General features: G+C 41.6%; 1 protein-coding gene across 1 annotated transcript in view; it reads left to right on the top strand.

Moving 5' to 3' along the window:
- The first annotated feature begins 6,590 nt into the window (after positions 1 to 6,590).
- Positions 6,591 to 16,708, top strand: part of LOC107977594 (zinc finger protein 345) — a 13,397-nt gene continuing 3,279 nt past the window's right edge. Inside the window, 4 exon segments of the mRNA XM_035449121.1 lie at positions 6,591 to 6,765; positions 11,131 to 11,386; positions 11,828 to 11,886; positions 12,056 to 12,184. Of these exon segments, the coding sequence (XP_035305012.1) occupies positions 6,591 to 6,765; positions 11,131 to 11,386; positions 11,828 to 11,886; positions 12,056 to 12,184 (619 nt within the window).

Consider the following 16,708-nt stretch of genomic DNA (forward strand, 5'->3'; position numbering starts at 1 on the left):
GTCATACAACCATTTTTAGTAGTGATGTTTTGTTTGTGCTTTAATATATAAAGCTTGCCTGAACATCAGAGTGTGGAACTTACCAGTAGTTATCCATAGAGGACAGGTGGTGGTGGCACACACACGTTTAATCCCTGTTCTTTGGAGGCAGTGGCAACAGAACACTCTGAGCTCAAGGCCATCACAGGCTACAGAGCCAGGTGAAGGTGGTTCATATATTTAGTCTCAGTATTTGGAAGTCATGTGACTCTGATCCTTTTGCTAGGGAGCAAGAGAGAGGTGTGAAATGTGTGGTTGGAGAGAGGAATATAGGGAGGAAGAAAGCAGTAGCTAACTGCCATCAGTATGAAGATTTGTAGGCACAGGATTGCTCATTTGAACTGAGGATTCAGTATAGGTAAGTGGTCTCTCTTGTGACTGGCTCATTTAGTTCTCTGACCTTTCAGCATTTACAATATCTGATTCTGGGTTTTTATTATTATTAAGACATATTTGAACTCATGGTATAATCTCCCTAAAATCATGTAAATTTACTTATAGATTACTGCAAAATTCCACACTCATCAGAGAAGTTTCTTTGTGCTGTGAAGGTGGTTGTCACACTGACCAAAGAGTTGAGAATAATTGACTCTATAATGACCTGTAACATATAGAATATCTGTATCAATGTCCTCACACAAAGTTTCACATAACATCAAGGAAATTGGGTGGAAACATTGTGAGAAACAGACATCAGGGAAGATAAGAAATCATTAATTTCACTCTATGGCAAGTCCACTACCCTCATGAACCCACACCAAATTGGAGGCCTGTATAAGCCCAGTATATGATAAAGGTTCTAAATATTATAGCATGAGGGAGGGAATCATGAGACCCTCAATCATAACTAAGGACCTCTTTACAGCTATTTCCTTTGAGTCTAGGGAGGTAGAGCCAGTTTTTCTAAGGGGCAGAAGACCCAATATGTCAAACAAGTTCCAGAAGATAGTCTCATACACTATGTGCATATAGACAGCAGAAATTGCATGTGGCTTTTATGGAAAACAGAAAAATGTTAGTTGCAAGTGTTTTGGAATGTGGGGGGTCAATATAGAGGAATTATGAGGACAAGTCAGTGGATGAATGTGATCAAATTTCATTTATACTTACATGAAATTTTCAAACAACTGATAAAATTACTGTATTTGAAAAACACTTTAATCATAATTCTGTCTTCAGTATGTACAGACAAGCATGCATGTGTGCACTATAATTAGTTGAAATGGATATTCAGAGACAAGTTACCCTAACTAGGTCATCACACGTTGACTGTCCATATAAATTATTTATGTTTTAAATGGAGTACAATGTAGTTCAAAAACAGTGAAGAACAAGTGCACAGTAAAATGAATCTATATTTTTAAAAAATGGCATGAAGAATGGTAGACAGAGACTAGACACTGCATCTCTATCCTTCATTTCTATTAAATCAGATGTTCTCCAATTTTTTTTTGATGCAAACTACATGAGGAGGCTTTATTGTTTTTCTACAAGCTAACCCCATGTTAACTCGGGTCTTTCATCCATCCACCATGGCGGATGGCTAGCAATGACACCTCTAACCAGCTGCCTAGCAATCTTGTAGGGCAGTATAAAGGGAGTGTCTAGGGGTACACACAGGCTCAGGATTGGTATGCCTCCAGACTTGGAGGGCTTGCCCTGTGTTGATTGGCCAATTGGTTGTTATGGACCATAGGCCCTCCCAGGGTGGATGCTATGCTCTAAGTGTCATTGCTGTGTACTTGTCCGTAAAGCACACCCAGAGCCATAAAGCATAGCTCCACCAGCTAACTTCTGATTGGTTCCTTTCCACAAGGCAGGAATCTAAACTCTAGTGACCAAGGAAAGGTCATAGCAAACACATCTTACTGTCATGGCTGCCGAAATTGGGGGCTGGACCCTTCATTCCCCCATTTTCTTTTTTTGGAAATTCCAATCATGGTATTGCTGTCTCTCTAGTGCCCCCATCAGGGAGTGACAGATATTGGCATCCCCATGCAAGGGAGTTCCTTCTGAGGTAGCATTTTAACCAGGGAAAATGGGCAGTGAATTCTTTTACATGAAACTTCCTACTGACTTTGGGACGAAGTTAGGGACCCCAGAAATGCTAGTCAAAAGCTAAAAAAAAAACAAAAAAAAAACAAAAAAAGGAATTTAGGCAATGTGAATCAATCAGGGGCTGTTGGCAGACTTTGTTGCAGAGACAGGGGGTGTCCACATCGGCTGGACTAGGTCACATCCACAGCAAGTCCAGAGCTCGAAGTCTACTTAGAACAGCCTGTAGTCAGCAACTACAGATGTCTGCCAGAAGCAAAAACCTGTTTAAGACATGTTTAAACTAGGATCAGAGATTATAACTTATTTGCTAAAGCCCACAGTGCAGAAAAAGCAGATATCTGTATATCTGTTCAAACCGCAGGAACATATTTATAACTTTGAGTCCTAACAAAAACTACAGATTTGGGCTATAAGCATGTACATTTTCATTCTGTCCAAGAGAGCCAGGTATGGAATGGACAGAGGTGCCATTGGCCTGATGAAAATCCCTTTAAAGTTGTACTTAGATGACAACCAAAATAAACTTTAAAACCTTGAGCTTGTGCCTGAACAGTAGATAGTCACTATTTTATCAGCTAACATGGTGACTATAGTCTATAGTGGATCTGACTGTCTGATGCTGTCAAGCTGACAACCATTAATACTTCAGAGATCTGTGAAGGGTATATTCTATCTGAACCTACTAAAAAGTGACAGAAGCCAGTTAGAAGCCAGTCCATATACAGTTAGTCATACCCAAGTTTCTCCATTACCTCTGGAGGCAGATGTCTCAAAGAACTGCAATCTTTGCCAGGCCTATATGGTGAGAGTTTTTTTTTCTCTCTGTGGAAGAGGGACATGGAAAAGACTGACCTTGTTTTGTCTAGGCAAAGGGGGTGCTATCAGTTTTCCAGTGTCCAGCAGCTTTGTCCACAGTCTCGGACAAATCCTGGCAGGTGGCAGGTATCACATCTGAGCATCTCGCTCACTGGTCCAGGTGCAGGAACTGGGGTGCCTCACAATCTTCTTTGGAGACTTTGGGTCACTGTCAGGATCTGGCAGTCTTTCTGATATTATAAACTTTAAAGATAACAATTTAAATGCCATATTCTGCAGGTCTCCGAAGCTTTAGAGGTCTGTCTGTCTGTCTTAGGTACTTGCCTTAAGCACACAAGAAGAATACAGGTGGCTAGGTAAGGTCTTATTTCTGTAATTAATTTTCAGCCCGACTGTAACTGGTTTTAACTTACTAAAATACTTGAAACTTAGCACAGCTGAATTTAAGACTGCATAGAGTTACCTTATAGTCGTTAAACAGTAGCTACATGTACACATTTTATCTGCTTTGTATAAACTTATTTCTGAGATAGGGTTTCTCTGTGTAACAGTCCTGGCAGTCCTGGAACTAACTCTGTAGACCAGACTGGCATCAAATTCATGGAGATCCAACTGCCTCTGCCTCCAAATGGTGGGATTAAAGGCGTGTGCCACCAACGCTCTAAACTTAAAAGTGTGTGCCACCAATGCCCTAAACTTAACTACTGAAAACATAAACTGTAACATCGTATAATAGATAAGCAGCTTTTTTTAAAACAAGAATTTACATTGTCAGACTTTGCTTAAAAATAATTCTAAATTGAAGCTCTTTAAGTACAAACATTAATTAAAACAAACATTAAAAAAACAGGTTTTAAAAAGAAATTTAAATTCCCTAAATATCTTTCTTTAATATATAGAAGCATTAACATTTTAAATCTTAACTGACAAATCTGTTTCTAAGATGGTACCTCTTATTTCCATCTAGTTACCTTTAGTCAAGATGGTGGTTTAAGTATCTTTTTCTTTTCTTTAGCAAAATGGCTACCAGTCATTTTGTGCCACGTGGTTGGCTACAAAATGGCAGTGACCCTCACCATTTGTTTTAGTTACATGCTTGTAACAGAACTTAGGTTATGCCAGGAAACAGAACATTTTAAACAAGTATACATAAATTACTTGAGAAATAAACAGGACTTTTTAAACAGAATTACCTTAATATGGTTAAAATTTTAACATATATTGCCATTTTTTTAAAATGTACTATTTGTAGATATGAGAAACCATAACAAACATTTTATATTTTTTTCCTTTAACAACCTTTTCTCTGACCTTCTACGACTTGCTTTAATCCTCTATAACTTCTATATACCATTGGTTTACTCTTCCGATTTTCTTAGACATTCTTGGACAAATTTCTCTTTCCCTTTCTCCCTTTATTACGTTAGTACATTTTTTCTCATTTCTCAGTCAACATAATTTTTTATCAAAGTCCTTTCCATAGTTTTTAATAACTTTAAGGCCATTTTTTTGTTTTGTTTTGTTTTGTTTTAAGAACATTCAAATCAGACCAGATGGCTAACTCACCCAAGCTCCACGTACTCAGAGAAGAGATCTGGGGTGGGAGTGCTGCTGGTAACCCCAGACCCTCAGCCAATGCATGGGTGGAAAAAGACTCCCGTGGCCCCCCTGCATACCATGTGTGTGGAGCACAGAGAAGGCTGGGCAGCTAGGCCTTCTTTCTAGATACTCTAAAGTACCTGACATACATTACAAGTAGTAGTATTTATAGTAAAACAACACATTATGCAAACACATTTTTGTTAGTATTCATTTAAAATAATGTTCGGGGAGGAATAACCAAAGCCCTCCTGAGTTGACCACATTGTGTTTGTTCTCTGAAATCCAGGAGAAGGAAATTTAGAGCTCAAAATCATTGTGATGAGGAATGTACTATGTATGTTCATCTTATTGATTATTGAATAAAGTAATTGTTTGGCCAATGAGACAGCAACTCTGATGCGAATAGGAGTCAAAGATGATTCTGGGAAATGTAGTAGAGAACTGGAGATCCAGCCAGGAAGTGACATAGCAAGGAGACTCATATTTAAGAAAGGAGAAACAGGAAGTGGCCCCTTCCTCCAGTGGTACAATGTGATCCACTGGCAAGGAAGGACACCATAAGGCATCCGATAAGATAAGTCTTATAAAATGTATAGATTTATGATTATTGAGACTGATCTAACAGATGAGAATCCTAGTCATTGGCTGAGAATCATTGTACCTAATACAAGACTCTCTGTGCATTAATTGGGGCCCTAACTTGGACAGGCGGCTGGCATAAAGCCTACATGTGTCAGTGGGGCTTGGCAGATTTTGGCGGAAAGATTTATCATAACATCATTGTGCTCCATGGGTGGAAAAAACCCACTGTCCCATTTTGTTTGGCTTTGATGGGCACATAGTATATATAAAGCACAAAGGAGTCCTATTCACAACATCTAGTCACTCTAGATGTTAAAGTGGTTGCCAGTGTATGACAAAGTAGAGGTAGTAGAACAAAATTTTGCACTTTTGTGTTAACATTTTTCTTTTTACATTAAAATATATTAATTATTACTCTTGTTACATGTATACTGTTTACAGCACTGCTGTATACATGGTGGACAACAGTCCTTACTTGAAACATCTGGTCTACCTAGACGTTTAGAAGTGCCCAACATATTTGTGGGAAAACGGTGACCCTGACAGAAACCAACAACCCCCAATGCCATTGCAAAACATGTTTACTGGAGCAGAATGTTGTTTCCCTCCAAGAACACTGTGCCTTGAACTCAGGCTTAAGACTAACTGCCTCTTCCTGAGCACACCATTCCTCTTCTGGTGCTAGGGTACAAAACCAGCCCAGGAAAAAATTAAAGATCCTTCTGACCATGAAGCTAGCTCTCTGTTTTGTTAATCCTGACACCCTCTGCAGATTCTCAGTTCCACGCCCTGCAGACGCTGCAATTGGAGGTCCAACAGAGATCTAAAAATCGAGGTAAGTGGACAGGTTCATCCCTTGTGCTGGCTGGGACATATTGGGGTAGATAGTAAAAGAAAAATAGGGAATTCACCCGAAAAACTTGAATTACAAGATTAACTAAAGAAATAACTAGAGGAACAGGGAACTGCAGTCAAAACCAAAACTTTCAAAGGCTTCTTGAAATCAATAGAAGGAGTGAGCCCATGGTCCATTACTGGTGGAGGTCTAAATATGCCATATTGGGAGGAGGTTTGCCAAGACCTTCAGAAATTATTGGAGAAAGAGAGCACTGACATTTTATCTATTTCCACCTTCTCCTTATGGAGATTGGTGAAAGATACACTCCTGACAGATAGAGTTTACCTTCGCCAGGTGATACAGGCTACTAAAGAGGTTTTGTCAGAAATACAGGAAATGGAGACTAAAGCCTCCTTTTGTTCCAAGGCAGGGAGTGATGATGAAAGATACATGAAAGAAAGGTTAAGGAGACTAAAGGAGCCTATGGCAGGAAATATGTTTCTAAGAGATGAAAGGCAGAGAGGGACCCTGGATCGCAGCCCAAGGAGAGGCACCCCCCTGGAAACCACCTTTATCCCTCTGTATCTAATATAGAAAATGAAAGAGACTCGGATACCGATCTGTCAGAATCTGAGGAGGAATGACTCATTGCCAAATGGCGGCTCTCAAGAAGGAACTGAGAAGGACCTGGATTAGGGAGAGAGTAGAAAGGGAGAGCAAGCCCCTTCGTACTCAGAAAAAGGAGACCCCTCCTATCCCATGGCCCAGTCCCCTCCAGGCCTTGAAGGTGGCCTATGGGAGGAGTCCAATGCCGTCCCCTAATGGCCTAGGTAATGGAAGATCCACACTCAAACAATTCTGGACAGGTTTTCCTACACCATGATCCCCTGGGGTTCAAGTAGATAAGGCAGCTCAAAGAGGTGACTCTGAACTATGGCTCCCAGGTCCCCTTTACAATTTCCCTGGTACATTCCTTCATGGCTCTTAATCTGACACCCAGTAACTGGCAGCAACTTTGCCATGTGGCTCTCTCTGGTGGAGATTATTTGATTTGGCGAGGTGAATTTCAAGAAAGGTGTAACCAAATGGCCCAGAGAAACGCACAGGCTGGATAGCCCCAAAGAAATCTAGACATGCTTACGGGGAGTGTCCAATATGCCACCATCCAACAGTAAATGCAATATGACATAGCATTTATTCCCAAGTGGCCGCTGCGGGGCATGGTGCCTGGAAGGTCCTCCCTTCCAAAGAGGGAGGGGACCACTTGCCCAAGATCCTTCAAGGAGCCTCTAAAACCCTTCTGTGAGTTTGTGGACTGCATTAGTCAGATGGCAGAAAGGATATTTGTGGGAAGTGGACCTGCAATGCCAGTTATCAAGCAGATGGCCTTAGAAAATGCTAACAAATATTGCAAAGAGGCTCTTTGCTCCTGTCGTAATAAAAGTTTGAATGATTGTATTTGCCTTTGCAGGGACACTGATAGCACTTTCATCCAGGAGCAGGTGCTGGCCACTGCTATCAGACCCCAAGGAGGGAAGGGGAAATCCACCCAGGGGGTAGGAAAAGGGACATGTTTTGGCTGTGGGAAGGATGGACATTTCTGTAGGGAATGCCCTCAAAATAATATCACCTGTCCTAAGAGACCTCGACTATGTCCCCGATGTTGCTGAGGGCACCATTAGGCCAATTACTGTTATTCCAAAACTGATTCAGAGGGCAATACTCTTCCTCCCAATGCCAATTAGGGAAACTGGAGAAGGGCCCGCCCTCAGCGCCACAGAACCAATGTGTTTGTGGCAATAACTCCTGCCCCTGGCAGTGGTAGGATTTGCTTTCTCCCTCAAAGCAACCCCTTCACCTCTTAGATCTCCTCAGAACCACTCCAGGGAGCGCAGGATTGGACCTTGGTCCCTCCACCCAAGCAATTCTAACACCTGAGATGTGGTTTCAGGCACTCCCTACAGGGATATATTGGCTTTTGCCTCAAGGCACTGTTGGATTAATCTTGGGGAGCTCTAGTACTATCACCCGAGGCATCCATATACATCCAGGAGTTATAGATCAGGATAGTGAAGGAGAGAATAAGATAATGTCATCAGTGGCCCCTGGAGTCGTTGCCATAGCAGCCAGGGAATGAATTGCTCCACTGGTCCTCCGCTCTATGGCTCCACATGAGGCTCAAAATATCAGAGAGAAAAGGGGGAACCAAGGTTTTGGAAGCTCCAGTCAGGCGGCCTTTTAGGTCGCCACTATGACAGACCACCCCCAACTTATATTAAGAATAAAGCTAAGCCCTTCAAGGGTATTTTGGACACCAGAGCAGATATTTCCGTTCTCTCGGAGGAGTCCTGGCCCTCTACCTGGCCTAGGCAAGAGGGGCCCGCCACCTTCAGGGAATCAGGCATGCTATCCCACAAAAAAGCCGCAGAGTTATAAAATGGCAAGACTCTGAGGGTCATACTGGATATTTTCAGCCCTATGTTTTGGCTGGTCTACCCAGTAATCTTTGGGGATGCGATCTTTTTAAAGAAATGGGAGTTGTCCTCACCACCCAAGGCTACAATCCCATAAACATGGCCCCCCAAGTGATGCAGAGGATGGGCTGGAAACAGGGAAAATGATTAAGTAAATTAGAACAAGGAGAGGTTTGCTTGTGGCATCCCTCCCCTTAGATACTCAGGCCCTGGGGGATATAAAAGGTTTCAGGCATTTTTAATGAGGGTCACTGTTGCACTGCCAGGCCCCATAGCCATTACATGGTTTTCTGAGGATCTGGTTTGGGTAGAACAGTGGTCCTCACCAGCAGAGAAGCTTCAGGGGTCTCACCAACTATTTCAAGAATAATTGGAGGCCGGACATGTGATCCCCTCCACATCCCCTGGAATACCCATATATTTGTGATTAAAAAGGCTTCAGGAAAATGGAGGCTGCTCCAGGATTTGAGGGTCATTAATGCAACAATGCAGCCTATGGGAGCCCTTCAGCCTGCCTTATGCTCACCCATGGCTATCCATAGAACTTAGCATTTAATTGTTATTGATTTAAAGGATTGCTTCTTTTCCATTCTGCTGCATTCCAGAGATAGGCCCAGGTTTGCATTTAGCCTTCCTTCTATTAATTTTTGGGAACCTGCCCTTCATTTTCAATGGGTGGTGCTCCCCCAAGGAATGTGTAACAGTCCTACAATATGCGAGGCTTATCTAGCTGCGTGCCTGGATCCTATCAGGTGCAAGGTTTCTCATCTTTACATTATCCTTTATATAGATGATATTCTACTGGCTGTGCCTACTGAAGAGAGGTGTCTTAAGGCATTTGTTAATAACAGGAGCCCCTGGAGGCCCACGGCTATATTTTAGCACCAGAAAATTTTCAAAAGAAACATCCTTACAACTATCTAGACCATCAGATCCAACAGACCCAACTCTGACCTCAAAAGCTCCAATCCGATTGTTCAAATTTAAAGACACTACATGATTGGCAAAGGTTTTGGGGGTGATGTTCAATGGATCCACCTCTCTCTTTCCCTTAAAACGGGAGAGCTTTTGATATTATTATCCCCTTTATGATATTATTCCTGGTGATCGAGGTCCAACCTCTCCCAGACAAATTACCCTGGAGGCCAAGGAAGTCATACAATTGCTATTAAGGACCCTTGAAGAAGCCCATATTTGGCACCTAGATTATGGACAACCCCTTATTGTGGTTGTACTTTCCTCCAGTTTTTCACACAACTCTGTTTTTTTGGCAAAATGGCCCTATATATTGGATCCACATGTCAGCCTCCCCTAAGAAGGTGGTGTACCCCTATTATGATTTGATATTGCAATTGTTATGGGAAGCACATAAATTTAGCTCCCAAACCTTTGTAAAGCCTCCTGATAAGATCATTCTCCCCTATGATAAGGAAGAGGTTGAATATTTACAGACCTCTCATGATGGATGGACACTTTTTATCACATCTACCGGAGACAAATTTGATAACCACTACCCAAATAGCCCCTTGCTGTCCTTTTTTAGGCAGCACCATGTAATATTTCCTAAGATTATAAAGGAGGCCCCCTTCAAGGGGGTGCACTCAGTATTTACAGATGGGTCCTCTAAGGGTTTTGCAGTGGCGGTTTCTTCCCAAGTACAAATGGAATTGTCTATGGGACAATATCTACACAAGTTGCCGAATTGATTGCTTGCCTAATGGCCTTCCAGTTGTTTGATAAAGAACCTTTTAATTTTTATACTGATAGCATTTATGTTACTAACATTGCAAAGCCATTAGAGACTTCTCCAAATGTTCTTCCCACCTCTCAAGTTCATTCTCTTCTAGTTAAGCTCCAACATCTCATTTGGCAGCACATACACCCTGTATTGTAGGGTACATATGTGCACATAAAGGCTTCCCAGGACCCCTTGCCCAGGTCAATCAGCTTGCTGATTTCTTAACTCCACCCCCAATAGTCATGTTTCCAGAGGAGCAACACAATCACCAGCTTCATGAGCAGTATACCTAAATGCATGCTCACTTAATTTTCATACCAGCTGCTCTGTACCTGTTGCTAGGATTACATCTCAATGCCATGATTGCGCCCCTTAACATAATTCCCCCAATGAGGGGATGAATCCCTGGTTCTAATGGCTAACAATCTTTGGCAAATTGATGCAATATACCTGCCTCAAGCAGGAAAATTAAAATATGAATGTTTTTGTGGATACATATTCTAAGGTGGTTTCTGTGTCTCTACAATCTTTTGAAAGATTAAAGATGTCATCCTTCATCATTTACAGGCCTTTGCCTATATGGGTGTTCCTGTTATCTTAAAAACAGATAATGGCCTCACATATGCTAGTCATCGTTTCACAGCCTTCTGCAAGGAGCACCATATTGATCATTCATTTGGCATCCCACATAACCCCACGTGACAAGTCATCGTGGAATGCACTCATGCCACCCTTAAACAATATTTTTATAAAATAAAAAGGGGAAAATATGGTCTCTCCCAATTCTCAATTATCTACCATACTTTAAATTTTAAATTTTTTGACTGTAGATAAAAATAATTTGTCTGCAATGGAGAGACATTGGAACAAACCAATTCAATCACTGGAATGGGTTAGATGGAAAGACCTGATTACAGGAAAATGATAGCCACCCACTCCCCTGTTAGCTAGGGTTAGAGGAGCTGTTTGTGTTTTTACTCCAGGAAGTGAAAAGCCCATCTGGGTCCCTGAATGGTGTGTCCCTCATGTGGACCTTGACTCTGCTCCTCACCCTGGCCCTGTTCAAGACAACCCAGACATCATAAGGGTAGTATGGGCCCTTGTGAGGAATCAACCCATTCTGATGCCGGTCAGGCAGAGTAGCTGCCTGTTCCCTGCCTTTTTCAGCACCAATATCACATTGGGGATGGCAGCATCCAACATACAGCTGGAACAGAGTTTTGACCCTTTTGCTAAAAGGTAGCTTATGCTTTAGGCATATCCAGAATAATAGTGAATTGCCATCGAGCACCTCCTTTAAAGGTCACTGTGTGGTACTGAGTAATTCCTCCATGGCTGATTTTCCCCCAATAGTAGTAATAGTAAAATGCTGGGATTAAGAAATATCCTATATCCCATTAATCAACAGAGAAATAATTCAGCCCAAAGCCCCCTAAGCCATCCCCTTGTGCTGGCAGAGATGGAGGGATTATTCACTTCCTTCCCCCTTGCTTTGGGGAGAAAGCATTACTCAAGAGCCCTGGATATTTAAAGGACAATATCCTCTATGGTGTTCAGACACCGACCACCATTTAAGAATGCCTCTGACCGAGGAGAAGAACAGGGGTAACCCCCACCTTCTCCAGCATGTATTTATGTGGGCCTGGGCCTGCACCAATGTCCGCCCATTTTATGTTGCAGCAAGGCCTTGCCTTTAATGCAACAGCCAGCTGGAACACCTCCAAGTATTCCAGACATCAGTAAAGATTACTTTTAGTAATGCTTGTGTGCTATCTACCTTTTTTGTTACATGGAATGGGACAAAAGAGGGGGCAGAATCTCTCAATTGTTCTTCCAGCTCCTGTGTTCTGAGTAACTGCTGGCCTCCTGAGACTGACAATGCCCTGATCATCTGAATCCCCTTCCTAGCTCCCATGGTAGTGGAAGACCACCATACCAGGGAAGAAATCATGTTGTATCGGATCAGAAGAGATTTCGGGATCACCATTGCCATTGTTGCTTCTATTGCCATCTCAGTGACCCCGGCGGCCATTGCAGGTATTGCTGTTGCTCAGTCTGCTTCCAATGCAGAGACTGTTAATAACCTTGTTGGCAGAGTCAGTGAGGCCCTGGCCATGCAGAATACCCTAAATTCTCATATTCAGTTTGGTTTAAAAATGTTTCTATGGGAGTGTCCAGATTGAATGCATATTTGTCTGAACACTGGAAAGATTCTTTTGTAAAATTTACCAATATTTTGGCTTGCCAGATTGTAGAAATTAATAAGATGAGGGTTGTTCCAATGTCAGGAGAGGAGTGGTGGAATGCTATGACCCAGTGAGGGGGTTGGGTGCAGCAATGGGTAGGCGCTATGTCCTTTGCCATTATGGGAGTACTTCTGGCCAGTCTAGGGTTATTTGTACTATGCAAGGTCCGGGCAACCCTCCACAAGTCCTACTTAGCCTCACCCATGGTTCTCTCGATATATATGAGGTTCGGCTAGAGATGCTTAACAAGAGATGACAGGCAACCCATGGGACACTGAGCCACCTAAGACAGGAGATCAGGGCTCTCCAATGACAGGTAAAGGGCAGGAAAGCCTATGTGTCCTAACACAGGGACCCCTCATATAAAACAATAAGGGGGGATTTTGGGAAAAACGTGACCCTGACAGAAACACAACTCCCCAATGCCATTGCAAAACATGTTTACTGGAGTACAGTGTTGTTTCCCTCCGAGAACTCCGTGAACGTGCCCTAAACCCAGGCTGGAGACTAACTGCCTCTTTCTGAGCTCTCCCTCACTTTTCTGGTGCTAGGGTATAAAACCAGCCAAGGAAAAAATAGCCTTCTGACGACTAAGCCAGGTCTCTGTGTTGGTTGTTAATCCTGACATCTTCCGCACATTCTCGGTTTCAGGCCATGCAGGCTCGGCAACATGTTGATTGTAGAGGTAATAAAATATTACTTTGTAAATATGTTTTTGCTAAAATTCATGAAATGATGTCTTTGGGAGTAGAATTATGAGCTCCTCTGTGAGCAGTATTGTCTGTACTTGCTCAGTGCTCTGGAGGAAGCATATGGAGGCAGTGAGGTAGTGTTTTGTTTTGGTTTGGTTTGGTTTGGTTTTGGTTTTTTGAGAGAGGGTTTCTCTATGTAGCTTTGGAGCCTATCCTGGCACTGGCTCTGGAGACCAGGCTGGCCTCGAACTCACAGAGATCCACCCTCCTCTGCCTCCCGTGTTCTGGGATTGAAGGCGTGTGCCACCAACGCCCGGCTAAGGTAGTGTTTTTATGTGGGAAATTTTCATATGCGATTTCTATATATTTGCATTTTGTTTTCCTGTGTTTCTACTGATATAATGGACATATGTCAGCTTCCACTCTCTAAATATTAAAGAGTTTGCTAATGTATGACAAAATTATCACGTTGTGTACACTTACAATTTATAGGAAAGATTGTTTTATAAATGATTTGGGGATATGTATTTGTTCAGGAATTTCTAAACTTTGCATACGCTTACATTTGTCAATTGGTTTCAAGGCAGAGAGAAGAGAGAAAAGAAGAAAGTGGGTCAAAGCCCAGATGTTTACATTTAGAAGATACCTCAGATAATAACCATTGCCTTACATAGTTTTATTTACTAGTCTAGTATGAACAGCAGATAAGTTTACATTTAAAATTAGAAGTAGTAGAATAAGACTTCTTGTAAATAGTTTTGAAAAACTGGAGATAATATGTTTAGAAGTAGAATTGCCAACCCACTTCTGAGAACAGAACTAGCTGTACTTGTTGAATGGATTGAGGAGGTGGGGGGGGGAGAAACTGCAGAAAGATTCCATTGGTGTGCTAGATAATTTTAGTTTACCCATCACCCCATGTATACATTTATTTAACTTTGCTATACTGTGTATACTGTACATACTGGGCAAAGGAGCTCTTATTTTAGTTTCTAGGTATTAAAGTAGTTGTCAGTATACGGCAAAAGTAGAGTGAGTGAACAAGCACATTCCATATACTCTGTATAAAAAGTCATAGTAAGGTTGTCTTCTGAAAGGAGTTGTGAAAGTAGCATCCAAGTGTCAGGTCACGTGTTACAAGGGAGGGGCAGGAGAATATGGAAGTGGGAGACAATAATACTCAGCAGAAGACACTTTGAGATCTCCCATTGTTACATGTGTGTGGTTTCCACGCTACTCTATACATAGGGGACACATTTATGTCTTCATCTGAAACACCTAGTTTTTCCAGGTGTTTAGAAGTGCAAAAGTATGTTAAAGGCAGACATACATGTTGTAGATTATTCTGTTAAAACTCACGGTGAAGGGCTGTCTTTTGGAAATTGAATGCTAAAATCACTTCTGAGCAATATAGACTTGTGTTGGTTTGGGAGGGAGTAAGAAGAAAGTGTTATGAAGGGCCTAATACTAATTTAAGTTTTGATAATGAAGACTAGCCATTGTCCCTTTTATCTGAGCATCTTATTTTTTGAAATCTGTGGTGAATACTGAAGGAAAAACAAGTCCAAATATGCAGCACTTAGTCTTCCTAGATGGTAGAGAGCCTGCCAGTGTGTGACAAAGTAGAGTTTGTGAAAAGACATGTTTTAAAGTTGTGTTAAATTTCATAGGAAAAAACTCAAAACCACTTAGGATATGAAATTGTTAGTATGTCCACCAAAAAACATAACAGATACATAAATGGGGTTGAGATATGAGAGAGGTTCTACACCAGAATATTGCTATATAGAGATATGTGCAGTTAATTAACTGCACTGCATTGTACATATGCTGGGGAAACAGAATTGTTGTTGGAAAAATCTAGTCTTTAAATGTTTAAGTGCATAATAGATTTGATGTGGTAATACATATCTTTAATCCTAGGTTGAGGCAGGTGTGTCTTGTGAGTTGCAGGCCAGCCAGGGCTACATAGACTGTCTCAAAACAGTAAGAAAATGTGCAAAATGGAATGGTGGGATAGCCCAGCAGATAAAGGGGCTTGGAACTCGGCTGGTGACCTGAGTTTGCTTTCCAGGAAACACATGATGATAGGAGAAAAGCGACTGACAAATTGTCTTATAGCTTCCATACAAGTACAATGGCATGCATGTGCCCATATATAGTAATTAATAAATGTAAAAAAATGCACATGGTAAAATTGAGGGTTAATGACTTTAAGGATTATTGTTTCATAGAAATGGTTATGGGAGTTTCGAATTGTTAAAGTTAATTTTGAGCAGATACCAGGTGTAGGTGAAAAGGGGAAAAATAGTGCAGGGTAAGGCACTGTGCCTGTTTGTTGGTCCCACCAGCCTAGCCACTGTTCTGGTGTGCATTTCAGTTAATGTTGAATATTGCCAAGTATTAGAGGATGAGTCCCAGTGCCCAAAGGAAGGGATGTCTTCTGGGGTTTACCTTCATAATACTGGCATTAGAATGATCCTGGACTGGAGTTGTGCAGAGAAGAGGATGAATGAAGGAAGAGCTCTTTGCTAGGACCACCACAACTACAATACAGTTAGAGCTGTACCCAGGGATCCATATGAGCAGGTACTTGTGTTTCTTGTTTATAAAGGTAATTCCACAACATCTGAGCTTCATGAAGGTCCCGAAGCTGAGCATATCATAGGTTGACAGAAAAGGTGCCTCTTGAATTGTTAAGCCATATCTGGACAGTGTGAGTTAATTTATATTGCTCGGCAGATTGGACACGCAGAGAGAGTTTCATAGGGCAAGATCTGTGGCACTTATGTCTCTGAGGCTGACCAGAGGGAGGGAAAAAGCAATAATTAAGTCCTGGATTTCAATGTAATTCTCTATGAATCCTGGCAAATTAAAGATACATGCAAGTTTGCTCATTGGTAGGCCAGTGTGATGTTCCAAGGCTGGGATTACCTGTGATTTTTCATTATTCTATATTATTGGTTACTGAAGAATTGATTTGTGACCCTGAAAATATTACTCCCATTTGTTTAATGTTTTTCCTCTGCAAGGAGATGATTATCTAGGTAGAACAGAGAGCAATGGAGACAGAAAGCTATGTGATGGGAGAGATGTATGCAAGAGAGGACAGGAGATGTGTGCAGAGAAATCAAGAGACAAGTGCATAGAGACCCATGAAAGGGATGAGATGAGAGAGGGGTAGGGGAGATGTAGCTGAGTGTGTATGAAAATTTGAGGGAGGAGAGAAGTGTAGAAGATGTAAGAAGAGGCAAATAAAAGTATGAACTGATGTAGCTAAGTTTGTAGAGAGATATAACAGATGTAGCTGTATAAAAGAGAGACATGTATGTAAGAGAGATATATGTGAGGAAAGAGATGTGGCTGTGTGGTGAAAGCTGTAAATTTGTGGAGACAAGAAATGTTATGCTGTATAGAAAAGAGATGTGACTGTGTGTAGAGATCCATGGCTATTCAGGAGAGAGATATCTGTACATTAAGAAAGATAGGCAATTGTATGTAAACAATGTAACTCTGTGGAGACAGAGATTTTTCAGATTGAGGTTTTTCAAATGAAATAAAACAGAAAGTTTCTATCAGAAAATGTGTGTTTCCTCATTTTCACCTCAGGTAGAAAAGGCTAG

The sequence above is a fragment of the Cricetulus griseus genome, chromosome 9 (genome assembly GCF_003668045.3).
Source record: "Cricetulus griseus strain 17A/GY chromosome 9, alternate assembly CriGri-PICRH-1.0, whole genome shotgun sequence".
Taxonomy (NCBI): Eukaryota; Metazoa; Chordata; class Mammalia; order Rodentia; family Cricetidae; genus Cricetulus; species Cricetulus griseus.